Raw genomic sequence first — 15,987 nt, 5'->3', positions numbered from 1 at the left:
CTGAATTGAAATAAATCTCGATTGATTTTTTTTTGTTTTCAATTTAATAATAAAGACAAATCTACCTACCTTTATCCATTGCCCCATGCGCTCAATTGACATTTATTTGTCTACGCCCACAGAGCTAACGTGGGAGGGGCCTTTCTACTGACGTCATTCAATGACAGCTAGCTGTCAGAAAGTGAGTTCATTCCGCGGACTCGAGTAGCCGTCGACAGTCCGGTGCCTCTCCGTTTGCATTTAGCGTAAACAAATCCGAAAGCCTGAGGACAATTCATTCCACCGAGCCCGGCCATGGACGAACAGGCCGGCCCCGGCGTGTTCTTCAACAACAATAACTCGCTTTTGCCCGGCGCTGGTAAAGGACTGCTGCCTGATGGCGACGCAGGGGAGGCGGCTCGGGCGCAGTACAGTATCCCGGGGATCTTACACTTCCTGCAGCACGAATGGGCCCGTTTCGAAGTCGAAAGGGCACAATGGGACGTGGAACGTGCCGAATTACAGGTGAAAATCATTGCATTTTTAGACGCATGTGACATTTTTGTTTGCTGGTCGCGCGATCGAAGTAGAACATGTTTTCCTCCTAATGTTGCTCGTTTGGGCTAATGTCAATTGCCCTCGTTACCAGGCTAACATTTTAGCTTCGAAGAAGCTGTAGCGCCCCCCCAGATCACAACTCGATGGCTCTTTTCGACCTATTTATTGAATCCACTTTGAACATACTGTGTTAAATAACTGGATTTTATCATAATTATGATTTTTTTCTGTAGCGATCTTCTTAAAAAGATGTGTTGCTATCTTGTTAGCAAGCTGTTGTGTACTGCCAGTCACGGCTAACTTGAGTAGGCGCTGTAGATCGACATAGTTTTGTGTTGATGTTGACGAAATATCACGAAGAAGCGTTAGTAAGGTACTGTTGGGTGTATGGTGCTGATGACAGTAATTCTTATATAGTTGTCCTTTATTTGTTGTTTTAGCACTTGGGTTCCTCCTCCAAAAGCCCACATACCAGACTGTGGGAGTCACTATGTATTGTTATGGATGTATAGTAGTATGGCTGCCATTGCCACTCCCAAAATAACTAAATAAATTTCGACTACTAGGTTAAAATCAAAATAGGATCAATGTTAAATTATAGATTATACTATTTATTACATGAATCAAATTGTGAAACAGTCATTTTGTTGTTTGTTTTTCTCTAAAATGAACCAGAAGTTGTTTGGTTTGCAGGACATCAACTTTTGGCAACGTAAAGTCAGTGTGAGCACATTTTTTTTTAATATTAGGAGATGTATGTAATATTTGGAGAAAAGTCATACAATTATGCGATTAAAAACATGACTTTACTTATTTGTGCATCACTTGAACTGGAGGTTGTTCAGGGTCTGCAGACATCAACAATTGGTGAAATGAGGTAGGTATGAAAAATGTGATTTTGCAATAGTTTTGGAGGTTTGTGATTTTCTGCTGATAAAACCTTGATGAGAATGTCTATTGTTAATATAGTTTTAAATGAAAATGTTTCCACATGGTGGTGTCCCTTGAGATTTTTTCAAAAAGGTTGGGAAATACTGTGATAGATGACTACCTGTCAATAACACTGCATGTTTCATTCTGTCATTCATCTTTTGTACTACTTAACCTTCAAGGATTGCAGGGGTGCTGGAGCCTACACCAGATCATTCTGGGCAGGAGGTGGTATACATCCTGAACCTGTTGGCAGACAACTGAAGGCCACCCATAGAAAAGCATTTCCACTTACAATCACGCCTATAGAACATTTGGAGTGTTCCATCACAACCTAGCATGCATATTTTGGGAATATGAGAGAAAACTGGCATAATACAAGGAAAACCCATGTACACGGGAAGGCCACGATCTATACCCTTGCAGAGCACATTTTTCCTCCAAAATAGTATTGACAAATCGAAAAGATGTGATTACAATCTAATGAAATGTAACTGCAACCTTTTTGTGTCCTTGAGCTATTCTATTATTGCTCCCATGTAAAACGAACAGGGTTCTCATTATTTCTGCTGTAGACCCAAATTCTAAATTTGTTCCTCTACTAGACTGGTGTCATCTCAAATCTGTCATGTATCTCTTGAACATGGACACACCACACAACGTTTTTGGAATTGACTAGCATTTACATTGGTGCCTTTTAGCAATGCATCTTATTTCGCTTTGTTTGGGCGAAGGGATAACCTTACAGCTTGCAAGAATGTTGCCAAGCAAGCCTGTTAAGTCCTGCAAAGAGCCACTCCTCGCGTCTCGGGCTGCTCGGAACTGAAATTTACTGTACTTTATGTGTACACACATCAGCAGTGGCTTTTGTCTGTTACCATTCAAGTCCAGGGGTCATGGTATATCAATAAATTGACCTGGTGATTTTTTTCCCCCATGAACATTTAAAGTTCAGTGTATTTCTCTGATAAGTTATTCTAAATTACAGGTTGTAAAAGGCTACCAAGGTGCAGTATGTCATTTCCTTGTTGTCATTTTTGTTTTGTTCTTCCGTCACTAAGTTGCCTCATATTTATCAGGAGAACAAGAGGACAATACGCAAAAGTGCCAAGTTACAAAAAAAATTGAACAGTTGGCATTTATAGATGTGGACTAGATGAGTAATATAGCAGTAAATGTATAACAATGTCCTATAAGTAAATACTCGAAAAAAGGGATTATATCAGATAAAATGTGATACGTGATTTTGATCCATAGAGTTAACTCATTGTACTGGATGACTGTCAGCAGCCTTCTTATTGGGAAATCCCTGTATATTTTTTTGCTGGACGAATCTTGTTGGTTGACATTATTTGAAACTTAGTAAGGTTGAAGGGGACACAGTTCAATTTAGCTATTTTTCTCTTAATACGGCAAGAAAAAAAAGCAGGATCTTGATATTTAAATGACAGTAACAGCAGAGGTTACCTGCCCATGAGCTTGTATTAATATTAGTCAGACTTCATCAAATGACTTATTGCCGTGTTTTTAAGTTGACTTGCTCCAAAGACAAATCCACTCGTCCAGTGTGATTCTTTAGTTCTGGAAAAAGAAGCACTTTGCCAAACTCAATCACAGGTTTGCTTTCACTGTGGCATTCTGAAATGGCATGTCACTGTTGTTCCTTGGTCAACGCAATACTTTTGCCTCTGCACTGGCTGTAATTATTTTTTACTTTCCAGTAGATAGCCCATCTTGGGAAAGTACAAAAAAAAGATACATTTGAAAAGTTTTGATCATCCAAAGTTGGTTCTCACAAATGCAGATTCAGAGCTTTGCCAAGAGAGTCATTAGAGGTACCACAAAACAAGTCGTTGCAGTCGCAAATTGCCACTGTAGACAGATAAGTCAGTCCTGTAAAATCTTTTCTTTTTCTAGCCTGTCCCTATGAGCTTATCTACACCCACTGGGCATAGTCTCCGTCGTAAAAAGCAAGAATGTATTTCCTTGCCCAGGGTGACTAGTAAAAGAGCCAATCTCCAAGTCTCTTTGTACTGATGGAAAATGTTGTCATTTACATCCAATATTCATATGCCTTGTCTTATGCAACAATTGCAGATCTTTGTTTTTTCTAATAAGTCCTGAATTTCTCCAAAATGACTGATATTGTATTCAATCCAGAAATATTGGCTTTGTAGCTGACTTAAAGTAATCACAATAAAAAAAATGGATACAGGATAGATTCAACCTCAGTGAATGTATCTACTGTATTTAGATTGATGGATGTCTTGCACCTGTCTTGTTTCTGTAGTCATGTAGCCTTTTCACCCTTGTTGCTGACTGTCAAAGGCATGTTTGGAATGTAATCGGTGAGTTATCAGATCGACCATCGTGTTGACGATGGAGTTGTGGTGGGTAGAGCTCATCGAACGAAAGTTTGTTTGCATTGGAAATATGGAACTTACAACATTGCCTGCCTGTTCCAAATATGGTTACTATGGGTCAACATATTTGGAAACCCTGAGAGCCCCATGGTTATCTTCATAAATATCTGTAGAGTGACGTAAACTTGTCAGACTGCAACTCACTGTTTAGTGTCAACGGAGTCTTCGTAGTACAATCCTTATTGTCAGGTTCAGTCATGTTGGAAACTGTCCATTTTTCATATAAGAACCACAATATATAACAATAACAACAATGATAAAACAATTAGGGAGTCACTGACCACAATTTTATGGCAACTTACTATTTTTTTCCCCCAAACCTGGCATATCTATTTGTATTTTCTTTTCATAAATCACAGCATACCTGCAATATTGCAATCAATTTGCTTTCATTGTAAATCAATAACAATCTTCCAGACTGGTTTTACAACTCCACTTCCAGTAGTTTTCTAAAAGAATCATTCCAATTAATAAAGTACATTTTTATTTTCCTCAAAATTAAATGGATTTTGGTTTGCAAAACGGAAATCAGAAGATAAAATTCATCTTTTCTTAGCAGATTTGTGGACCGGTCTGGTTTTTATTGTCCGCCATAGCCATTAGCTAACACGGACGGCCTCCTTTTCCCATTTAAAAAAAAAAAGAAATGCTCTAGATGGATGCCCTGTCCTACATGTCCCTCCCTCAGACACACTGTGGAGCTCTTATTCCACAGGCCATTAATGTAGTCAGTGTGAGGCCAGGATCAAATGCTTCCTGTGTCTCTTTTAAGCCTTAGTTGACTCATTACATTCCTGGTAAGGTTAATGTTTGATCAGGGTGTAGATGGCAAGCCAGAGATTCACAGAGCTTTACTATTCTCACACTCTGGCACCACAAAACCCCAATGGTCTTTTGGGTTGTTAATAATGGGTGTAGATCTCAGATTCGGTAACATTCATTCATTATTTTCATATTGTTGCATTAGTCCAAAACAACGTTTGCAGTATTAATTCTCTGTGCACTTTGCTCTTGCTTTTAGCTGACATTCTTCCTACTATTGTTAGGTTGAATTCCCCAGAAGGCATAATATGACACTTTAAACGGTGTACAATCTACGGACTACATTACACCAAAATAAAAGTGGGGGAAAACATCTACAAAATGTACGGATATTGGTTTATTCCACGCCTTAGCAACTGTATTTTAGGAAATTATAACTGACAATGTAAACAAATGTTTTGATAGTGGTGTCAATGTTATTTATAGTTTTATGTAATACAAAACCCAAACCAGTTTAACCGAAACTCACCTAGAAAGAGTGCCATTACATCACCATAATAGAACTTGTGTAAAAGTAAAAGTAATGCTGCCAAATCAGTGTGAGGCAGAAAATAGGAATAAAGAATGCATGGCAGGTGTATTTGCATTTGCTTCAGTGGGAAATATGGAAGTCTATATATCGGCCTGTTTTGAAAAGAGTGAAGTAATACGTTTGTACACAAAAAGCTTAATTTTTTTTTTTTTTTTGAATGCTGCTTCCATTGTGAGGTACACCAAAATGCACATCATGACTCGTAGCTGGCAGATCCGCTTCTGTGTGAACTTGTCATGCAGCCCACTCAAATTCACACCATCCTCTGCATATACATACCAGTGCAGGAATTATATTATATTCTTCCCAGGATTTTAACATACTGACCATTGGCCTATTTTGCCTCTGCTAATTCCTGCCAATTTTTCAACCTGTATTTAAAATAAGCTTCCTTAACCTGTCATGTTTGTTTACTTGAGTATGAAAACTCCACATTGACTTAACACTTGAAATATGATGAACACAACATATGTTTTGCACCATCTTCATTTTAGTGATTTTCTTTTTCTCAGGAAATTTCAGCAACTTATTTTCTAAAGAATGAATTTAATGCATCTATCTATTAAGTGGCTCCAACTGCTGCCTTTTGTAGAATGTCTGCAGTGAAAATGCTTATTTGGAACAGTGAGTGGGGACAGTTGTTTGTGTGTGGGAGTCTGAGTAGGTTAGATTAAAATAGAAGGAAACACTTTTTTCACGCTTTCCCATCCTGCCACGCACATTGATTTGACAACATTCTATTTCAGTCTCGACAAAAGTAGCTGCTCTTTGAAGTGCCGTGGCCTTGTGATGGTTTAAGTCACGACACAAAGACAGAACATTCTATCGCAAGGATGCCAGCAAACTAGAATATTATACTATTATCTAGTACTGATTTAAAATCCTGGCATTTCTTTTCTTTTTTTATATTTTCAGGCTCAAATCGCCTTCTTACAAGGAGAAAGGAAAGGCCAGGAGAACCTTAAGAAAGACCTTGTGAGGAGGATTAAAATGTTGGAGTTTGCACTTAAGCAAGAAAGGTGAGTGCCATCACTGCAACGGTTATGTTCCTGTCTATTCTCACCAAAAAAGAACATACAGTTCGAAATTATGTAATTTAAGCAGAGTATGAGGGTTGTGAGATTTTTTTTCTTAAAACATTGTTCCAATGTAAGATGGTTTACTGATCATGTTTATTTTTGACTAATGAACAAATAATGCACACCTACTAACTCTTAGGCTCTTACTGTATTGATTATTTTCAAACCTCATGAATTGTGGGAAGAAGATGGAAGTCAACAGCCATTTTTAAAGAAGATAAATTGAGGTTAATTGAGCTAATGGGTGTTTTACAGGCAGCACAATTTATTCAGTCAATGTTTTTTTTTCTCCCCTTTCAGGATGGCACAAAACAAACCAAATATTGTCAATCCAAGTATCTCATTGTCAGTCTCATTGTTTTTACTACTGTACAACATGTGAAATCTAATAGATGTATTTTATTTCAAATGTACCTACTAATAATTGTCTCCAACATATGCCAGAAATTCAACACAAAATTCCCCCTAACTTCTTTTTAAACATATATCATGTACTGGATTTCAAAACAAATCATGAAAATTAGTTAACAGGACATTTAAGAGTCAGCAGTTCGATTAGAGCTGCTGATTTTACTTGCAGCGTTCCTTTTTCTCTCATGTAAGGATGTTCATTGGCCAGTTTTTTTTAAGCGTGGGATTGTCCTCTAGCTGTTTTTAGTGAGAATTTATGTACTTTCCCCTTGTGAAAGCACACACGACCGCCTTAGGAGCAACACTTATAACCCAGAATTACTACCACTTCTATAGGTTGCTAGGCAACCACTCACATCACCAAGAATATCTGAAAAGCTGCGTAAGATTTTCAAGAAGGGAATTTGGCGGTGTACTTTTTGTATCGCGGCTCATGCTGAATAGTTGTATACTCATTTCAAAAGTGTTGAAAAAGTGTTTTTTCTTGATCCATTTGTGCATTAACATCTTTACAATAGTAACCAATTGAATGACTGAAGATGTAAAAATTTTTTTTTCGTGTATGCACATTAGGATTTAATGCTCAAATATATTTTTTGGGGATGTTTGGAAAATTTTGGTGAAAATACTTAGATCAATTGGGATTTTTCATTGAGGTTTCTCCCAATTAATCATGTTTGTTCATCTGTTAACCACCTTTATTTGCTTTACTTACAGAGCAAAGTACCATAAATTAAAATACGGCACTGAGTTAAATCAAGGTGACATGAAACCTCCAAGCTACGAGTCCGGTAAGTTTGTAGTCAACTCTACCTGGTCTGGTAAATCGCTATTATTGTTCTGTTCACATACCTATCATGACATCACTGGTTGAATGTCAAGGCCTCATTCATGTCAGATCTTGTTTTCCTCCATAGTTTAGTTCAGTGTCCTGTCTTGACTAACAAAATTGTTACCCTAATAATAGTGTTATTTGCCATTATTTCTAAATACAGTTATCATAATCTGGAAATATCTCACTAATCTATCTGACAGATTTTATCCAGAACCTCAGTACTGTGAGGCAAGCATTTCCATTAGGGCCCACCTGCTTTTCAATTACAGTATCTTTATTTGAACGATTAAACTGAAGGGATACATTCCAAGCCACTTTTTAACAGCAGTGTGCTAATTAAATTGCGGCAACACTAAATAGCTTTGTTTGCTGCAGTGTATACAGGCAAATAATGTGGCTACATTGGTTTGTCTTTTGCCTTAAAATCTTTTTTTTTGTATTGTTGTCATGAGGATTCCACTACGATTGACGTATCTACTTACATTGGTATCGTTCAAAACTCCCAAGCTCTTGAAAAGTGTCGATGAAGCCGCGAGGTGAGGCAAAAGAGGTGTTAGCTACCAGTGGGGGTGGGTGACGAGGGATGAGACAAGTGGGAAGTGTTGCTTGTATGGTGGTAAAGCTTCCCATCGCTCATTTTCCTGACTGTCGGCACGATTCTGTTCAAATGTGACGCACCTGCGGTCATCCTCATGTTTGGCTCAATGCTACAGTCTCAGCTGACTCAAAAGTGGAGCGTGAACTAGTGAATATCACAAGGGAGCCTCCAGTCCTTCCATGTTTAAAGGCACATAGTCAATTTGAGCAATTTTGGGTACATTAAGGTCTATATGCAGTCCTATGGATACACTGCAGTTAACTGAACAGTGTGTAGTTGATACAATATTATGGATGAGTTCACCAAGTCTAAACATTATCATAACCAATTGGGTACTGATTTGTGTCCTTCTCTTCTCCTCCAGACGAGACGAATGAGAACGATACTTCTGGATCGCTGAACAATCAGCTGTCCTGGAAACAAGGCCGGCAGCTCCTCAGACAGTAAGATTATCCCATGCTTTCAAGTCAATTATACTTATTTTATCTGGCAAAAAAACATCCACACACCAAGTAAGTCTAAATGCTTAGCTGCATAACTGTAATGCTTCTCGACACATTTTTGTGGCTAATTTCATGCAAATACAATTTGGCGCATAATGATGTCCTATACGTACATCTTTTTGTCAGCTGCGATGACGCCGAATACTGTGGACAGGAGCTCCCTCAAATGGGTGCCACTTGCTATTACAATTTCTCTCCTACTTATTGTGAATAATAACTCATCTTAATCTGATAATCCACTGACGTCAGGCGAGTGAATCAATACACCATCAAGTGGCTGGTAGTCCAATGTTATGAAATCATTTAAATTGGATTTATTTATTTCGTAATGGGAAACCATATATTAAAAAAGGGTTTTCACTGTGCTATACATCTGTTATGGAGGCAACAACACTTTAGTGGTTGGCTGTGTAATCGTATCTGTTGTTTGTAGTCCATTAGCTGAGGAAAAAGTGATCCTTTGCTTCCTCCAACATACTGCAGCCTTTCACATCATCTGCCTCACATGCCTGGCAATCCCACAGCCCATATTTTGTTGATGAGTAGAGTGCTACTTTGGCGCCAAAGACACTAGCAGGAACTTCATTTTTCATCTCTGATCAAAAGTCAAAATCAAACCTATTGCTTGCCAATACAATTTCCACCAATGGATTTCTTTTTGATGCACACAAGAGTACCAAATGAGTCAGCAGGCCGTTACACTCAGTATTTGACCTACACAAATGACCATTAACTTTAATTATTATTATTTTTTAGGTACCTACAAGAGGTGGGCTATACAGACACCATTTTAGATGTAAAGTCCCAGCGTGTTCGAGCATTGCTGGGTCTAGCTGGCGATGGAAGTGGAAAGACGGTTGAACGTACAAGCACAGAACCTTTGGTCAATGGGACAGACACGACAAAAGGCATGGGGACCAGAGCGTAAGTAGCTTTTAGAGGCATTCTCATAAGGCCCAGCAAACCACAAAAGCGGTTAACTCTTATTCATTTTGACGCTTTAACAGGAAAGCTGAGTTATCGGACTCGAGCGCTGTACTAGAAGCTTTTAAATTCATCGAGAATGCAGCAGCTGAGTTCAGTGATGACGATGATGAGGAAGATAGTGAGGGGAAGGATAGGACCAACGTGGAATCCAGAACGGTACGATAACACCCTCTTTTTATTTGTTGGATTGGATGTTTTTATAACGTAATTCTTGTTTTTGCGTCTTCTCTCCAGATCATTAGGAAGAAGCCATCATCATCATCAACACCCCCAGCTAGTATGGATACTAGTGAAGACCCAGACACAGAAGATGCTCTCAAGGGCTTTGACTTTCTATCAAGTCCTGACGAAATGGACATTTCTCCTGAGTGCAGAGGCACAGGGGACGGCACAGATTGGGGTAAGTCGGCTAAAACTTACATTCAAAATTAATAGACGTGTAACATATTAGTTTTAGAAGACATAAACAGTTTGCCAGTTTTTTTTCAGTGAAAATAGCATTCTCAGAAATGTTCCCCCTTAAAACACCTTTCATTCATTTGTCTTATGTACATAAATCACAAGTATTGAAGATATCTCGTTGTTTGCTGTCATCCACCGTGTATTACTATTGTATGGCAGCTACTCTGTTACTATTTTTTTGTGTTATATTTGGTGTTAAACCTGTCTAATGTTTACATCTTACTTCACTTGTCTTCAGACCAACACTAGGAAAATATGGCTCAATTTTATACAGGGTTATTTATTTTTTATTTTTTTTAAGAGGAGCTGAGTTTGGGGTTGCTGCCAAGCCAGTAAGTTCAGAACCTCAAAAATGAGTAACTGGACAATTCTTCGATCAACAGTGACACAAAACAATAACTTGACCATCCAAATTGTTGTCGATGAATTCAATTGTTGATAAATCGCAGACACTGACTGGTCTGCCAGACCTTTTTTGGGGATCACTACCTGGCAGTTCCTCAACAGCCTATCAGTTTGGTTTTGTCCCCTCTGTGTAGACAAGGACGAGCACGGCCCCATTTCTGAGGCCTGGGATGCGGATCCCGCCTTGATAACCAAACTCGAGCAGTACAGAAAGGAGCGCAAGGGGAAAAAGGGGGTGAAGAGTAAGTCCTACCAGCAGGCGTCGGTGCTTCCCTTCTTCTCTCTTTGTAGCGCCTCAGCCTTTCTTGACTTCAGTCAAACGCTACAATCAAATGCCCTTTACTTGGCTTTATTCTGACCTATTGTTTGTCATTTCATACTCATTGATGTTTGTTAACTGTGCCGCACATTCCAAATGTGTTCTCTCTTTTACTCATTGCTTGTTTTTCCTGTCATCTCTTCAAGGGTGTATATCAATAATGATTTTCACTCCCAACTCCACAAATCTACATTTAATGATAACAGTACGCCAAGCACCTGTTTGCCTCTTGAACTTCATAAACTGCAATTCTATTTCTTACAGAAAATAATCTCTGCTTCCCTGATTTTATTGCCTTTCACATCTGCTTTTCCCTTCTTTTCCTTTTGTCATTTCTTAAAACTACATATTCACTGTTACTTCTTGTGAACACTTTTGATGGAATGCTTTTTAACAGGACCCAACCGGTCAAAGCTTCAAGACATGCTGGCTAATCTGAGGGAGACCGAGGATGTGTCCCACTTGCAGCCACCGTCGACCACTCAATCCCGATCCAACGTGGTGCGGTTTAACGAGCACGACGGTAACCGAACAGATGAAGGTCGGCATTGCTTAATAACTAGGAGAGAACGGAGTTGATTGTGCAATTATGATCATTTGGACCATTGGAAAGGAATGAGGACTAAGTTACCATTAGGGTTTACATTCTCTAACAAGTCATGTTCCTTGCTAGCTGTTTGTTTAGCTTTTAGCTATCAAGGGATCCAAAGAATTTAAGTATACAGCGCACAGTGAAATTATTACCCATCTTTCATTTGTGTAAGTACAAGTATATTAATATGCCATACAATTGATTTAAACCAGGAAAAAAATATTACTGGAAAAATAAACGGTTGCCAAATACAATCCAAGATTATAATTCTCACTTTAATAAATAAATGACTGTTCTAAGAAAGTTTAAGAGTTGTGACAACCAACCCTGTTCTCCCCTTATTTTACTTTCTACATGCCAGTTATGTCTCAGCCTGCCTATAATTATCTTCACTCTGATGATGACTTGAGCTCTCTGTTTATCTCCAGTGGAGGCGCTGACCTTCCCACCCACCTCAGGAAAGTCGTTCATTATGGGCTCAGACGAGGCCATGGAGAGCGAGCTGGGCCTGGGGGAGCTGGCCGGGCTCACCGTAGCCAATGAGGCTGACAGCTTAGCATACGATGTGAGTAGGAGGGAGCCAAAAATCCCAGAAGGCCATCCTTCTGCCCAGAACTATTTCTGAGTATGTGATGAGTGGAGCATAAAGTGAAACACAGAAACCTTAGAGGGATTATATAAATAACCGACATTGACAAACATATCAAAGTTCTAGTTCTGATAGTGCAACAGCGGAAATGGTCAGAAAGTTAGTGTTCATTTAATCAATTATTGGGGCTATGTATCAAAAAGTACTGCCTTTCATGAGCAATACGGTGTTAAATATTCTTACTTCTAAACTTGTCTTCAGATTGGCAACAATAAGGACGCCATGAGAAAAACCTGGAATCCTAAATTTACCCTGCGGAGCCATTTTGATGGGATTCGGGCCTTGACTTTCCACCCCGTAGAACCTGTCCTGGTAACTGCTTCAGAGGATCACACCCTCAAGATGTGGAATCTTCAAAAGACAACTCCAGCCAAAAAGTGAGAACACAACAAGAAACATGTTGTCCATGTGAAAATTGTCTGTTTCCAGCGGGTTGACTCAGTTATCCACAGGGAATCGTTCTCGCTCATTAATGTGATTTCACAGCACAGCTCTGCCACACACCCACACACAGTCGACTGGGAGTCGTTCGGAGTAAATGCTTTTGGATCCATTCAATGTGTTAATAGACTTTTATCATTTCGTGCAAGTGAATGCCATAAAATGCATTTTGCTACAGTGGGGGTGGTTAACACTGAGTTTGTATCGTTCACAGGAGTGCATCTTTAGACGTGGAGCCTATCTACACGTTCCGGGCTCACAGGTACTGTATAACGTAGATGTAGTTTTAGTTTTGATTAAAAAACAAAATATCGAGCAACTTATCATGCCCACAGGGGGGCTGTGTTGAGCGTGGTCATGAGTGGCACTGGAGAGCAGTGTTTTAGTGGTGGAGTGGACGGCACCATCCAATGCTGGAATATGCCCAATCCCAACATCGACCCCTATGATTCCTATGGTAATGCATATGTACATTTTTTGTCCAATTCTTGTTTTAAATGTGGGTTAATTGAGTTTGTGGCATGATAGATTCATCAGTGCTACGCGGGGAGCTGTCCGGTCACACGGACTCCGTTTGGGGTCTGGTGTACAGCAGCGCACACCAACGCCTCCTCTCGTGTTCGGCTGATGGGACGGTGAGACTGTGGGATGCCAACAGCACTTCCCCAGCCCTAGCGGTGTTCAACGAAAACCAGAGTAAATCTTTGACTCTCCACGGACACTTAAACTCTGTTGTTGTCTGTGTTTTGTGTGATAAATGCTTGTGTTTGCATCAGAGATGGGAGTTCCATCTTCAGTGGACCTGGTGTGCAGTGAACCAGCTCACCTGGTCACATCCTTCAATAGCGGGGAGATCGGCCTTTTCAATATGGAGACGAGTCAGCTTGTCCTCAGCCTGGAGTCTAATGTAGGGCAAGGTATGTTTTGGAAATGATGGTGAGAGATGACTCTTTTCTATTGACCACACATTAACTGAAAAACTCTCTAACTAGGTCCTCCTATTCACATCAACAAAATCCTCAGCCACCCCACGCTGCCCATCACTATCACAGCACAGGAGGACAGACACATCAATTTCTTTGACAACAACACTGGTAAACTGATACACTCTATGGTGGCCCACCTGGATGCTGTCACGAGCTTAGCCGTGGACCCTAACGGACTGTATCTCATGTCGGGAAGTAAGTGTCGCCAAAAAAATAACCGCATTCACATTGTGCTCACTAGCTATGTCGTGACATCATGGGGGTAAACTGCGACATTATGCAGAAAGACAACTAGACCTAGAATTATTATTATTATTTTTATTATTATTCATACATTTCTAAGTTAATACAATGTCATTAAAAGGTAAAAATGTTTTCCACTCTGGTCACAGCATAAAGAAACACTCAAAAGCAGATTTTTCCATTTAAACTGAGAGGTCTTGCCATCTTTCATTGCCATTGATGGTGCTGGACGTCCAATCCATTTTGTCCAAAAGGGGTGGTCAAAATGGAATGGACGTCTTGTCATGTTAATAGCAGCCAACGTCTTGAACAATATTGTGATGGAGATAGCCATTCCACACAGTGCTAATTAAATCCTACTCAAACCTGTTGACAAGCAATCCTCATGAAATTGCCATTGTCCAGGTCACGACTGCTCCATCCGCCTGTGGAACCTGGAGAGCAAAACCTGCATCCAAGAGTTCACGGCTCACCGAAAGAAGTTCGAAGAGTCTATTCACGACGTGGCTTTTCACCCGTCAAAATGTTACATCGCCAGCGCCGGGGCGGACGCTCTCGCCAAGGTGTTCGTATGACGCAGTGGGGCTCCTCTCCCCATCTCTGCCTCCAGCGATCAGGGACCAAATTGAGGTATAGGAGGAGAATAGACTCAAAGGCACGGACGGGTCCAACCTCACCCCACCCCCCGCCCCCTACCACTCAATAGGAGACCCCATAAGCCACAAACAGGACGGGGGCGTCTCCGCGTGAAGGACGGGCCGGGGAAAACGTTCCTCCCGCCCTTCCTCGTCTAACATCCAGGCAGGCCTGGGTGTGACTGCTCACAGCGCCAACCCGACTCCACAGCCAGGAGGCTCAGGACAAGTGGGGGGGTGGGGGAGATCTAAAAAAAAAAAGGGTGAGAATTTAAAGAGACCCTGGTTTTAAGGCGCTCAGCCCGCACCCCTCAGGCCTTTTCCTCCCCATCGACAGAAACCCTGCCCTCTTCCCCAACAAAACCAGGTTTTGTTTTCAGTCCAGATTCACTTCTCTTCTTGCTGGTCTGCCTTCCATTTTTTCCTTTTTCAAACACTTGTTGACAAATGTGCCTTTGCTTTAAAAGGCCTTGGACATGTTATTTTAAACAAGCTTGTTTCGGGAGGGGGGGGAGTTGGGGAGGGAGCGGCAAAGAGAGACGCATCCGTTTGCCACACAGCGTTTGCTGATTTTAAACATTGGATGTAAAATGAAAAATACTTATAATAAACAAAATATATATTCAGTCTTAAAATTAACTGTGCAGTGAGTTTTGAGTGCTCTTTTTGATAAATGTATCCGGGGAATCAGTTTTGCGCTTTTTTTTGGAAGAAGTTGGTTCGTGTGACGCAGAACAGATTAAAAATACAGTCGGTCTGTTTGGTAGAATATTGTACACTTGAGTAAAATTAGCGTACAAACATTTGTGTCGAAAGTAAACCATTTTTTGGTTATATACTATTACAATTTAAGAGTTGGTTATTGATGTCCATTTTTAGGAAGAACTCATTTTGGCCAGTTTGCTCTTGTTCCAATTGAAATGTACTGTTTGTAGTCCCCTATTCCCAACCGGACATGCTTATTACAACGTGTGATGTGTCCTGTCCACCTATTGACAAGTAGTCCAGTGTTTAGCAGGACCTTAGTGCAGTACTATGAGGACTTTTTCCAAATAACTTGTCCGCCATCTAACGCAGAGTGAGGTGACATTTCCTGCAAGTTCTAATCCTACTGTAAAACTGTGAGATGTTCCTAGGAATTGAATCAAAATGAACGGAGAGAGCAGCACTCACTCACTCAACGAGCCATTTTCTCAGTCACTGGTTTGTAAATCAAAGCAATGTTCAAAATAAACCTGCTGTAAACTATTAACCTTACTGTCCCTTCCTTTTCATGTTACAGAATCTCCATGGAGTGGTCTTCGTTTTCTTTATTTTATCAAAACTTGGAAAAAGAAAATCATTGTGAGGAAATCAGTTGATATGAATATGTACAAATAGAGAGTCAATCATAAATACTATTGACACACAAAAGATGTTTAAAAGCAAGCGCACTGTTTAGGAAACATTCCAACGGCCGTTCATGCCAACACTTATGAACTCATTTCTTCAATTAAGAAGAAAATGCACCCCTTTTTAGATAAAGCATAAAGGAAAAAGCCACAGAAAAGAAGTGCCACGTGCGCCAAAATGTTAACTTTTCTTTCTCCATAAAACAA

General features: G+C 40.1%; 1 protein-coding gene across 1 annotated transcript; it reads left to right on the top strand.

The window, feature by feature from the left end:
* The first annotated feature begins 145 nt into the window (after positions 1 to 145).
* Positions 146 to 15,641, top strand: strn (striatin, calmodulin binding protein). Its single transcript, XM_077729688.1, has 17 exons — positions 146 to 504; positions 6,160 to 6,263; positions 7,452 to 7,525; positions 8,532 to 8,610; positions 9,427 to 9,594; positions 9,678 to 9,813; positions 9,892 to 10,057; positions 10,659 to 10,766; positions 11,241 to 11,384; positions 11,864 to 12,000; positions 12,286 to 12,461; positions 12,740 to 12,787; positions 12,861 to 12,982; positions 13,054 to 13,221; positions 13,302 to 13,442; positions 13,518 to 13,706; positions 14,160 to 15,641. The coding sequence occupies exons 1-17, from the start codon at positions 295 to 297 to the stop codon at positions 14,327 to 14,329; spliced, it is 2,340 nt and encodes a 779-aa protein (XP_077585814.1). The 5' UTR covers positions 146 to 294; the 3' UTR covers positions 14,330 to 15,641.
* Positions 15,642 to 15,987: the final 346 nt, after the last annotated feature.

The sequence above is a fragment of the Stigmatopora nigra genome, chromosome 12 (genome assembly GCF_051989575.1).
Source record: "Stigmatopora nigra isolate UIUO_SnigA chromosome 12, RoL_Snig_1.1, whole genome shotgun sequence".
NCBI lineage: Eukaryota > Metazoa > Chordata > Actinopteri > Syngnathiformes > Syngnathidae > Stigmatopora > Stigmatopora nigra.
The sequence above is the reverse complement of the archived record's forward strand: the minus strand, read 5'-3'. Positions and strand labels throughout refer to the sequence as shown.

Coding starts and splice junctions, on each gene's coding strand:
- strn (XM_077729688.1), top strand. CDS start 295: ATGGACGAACAGGCCGGCCCCGGCGTGTTCTTCAACAACAATAACTCG. Junction 8,611..9,426: donor GGCCGGCAGCTCCTCAGACA/GTAAGATTATCC, acceptor ATTATTTTTTAG/GTACCTACAAGAGGTGGGCT. Junction 9,595..9,677: donor AAAGGCATGGGGACCAGAGC/GTAAGTAGCTTT, acceptor ACGCTTTAACAG/GAAAGCTGAGTTATCGGACT.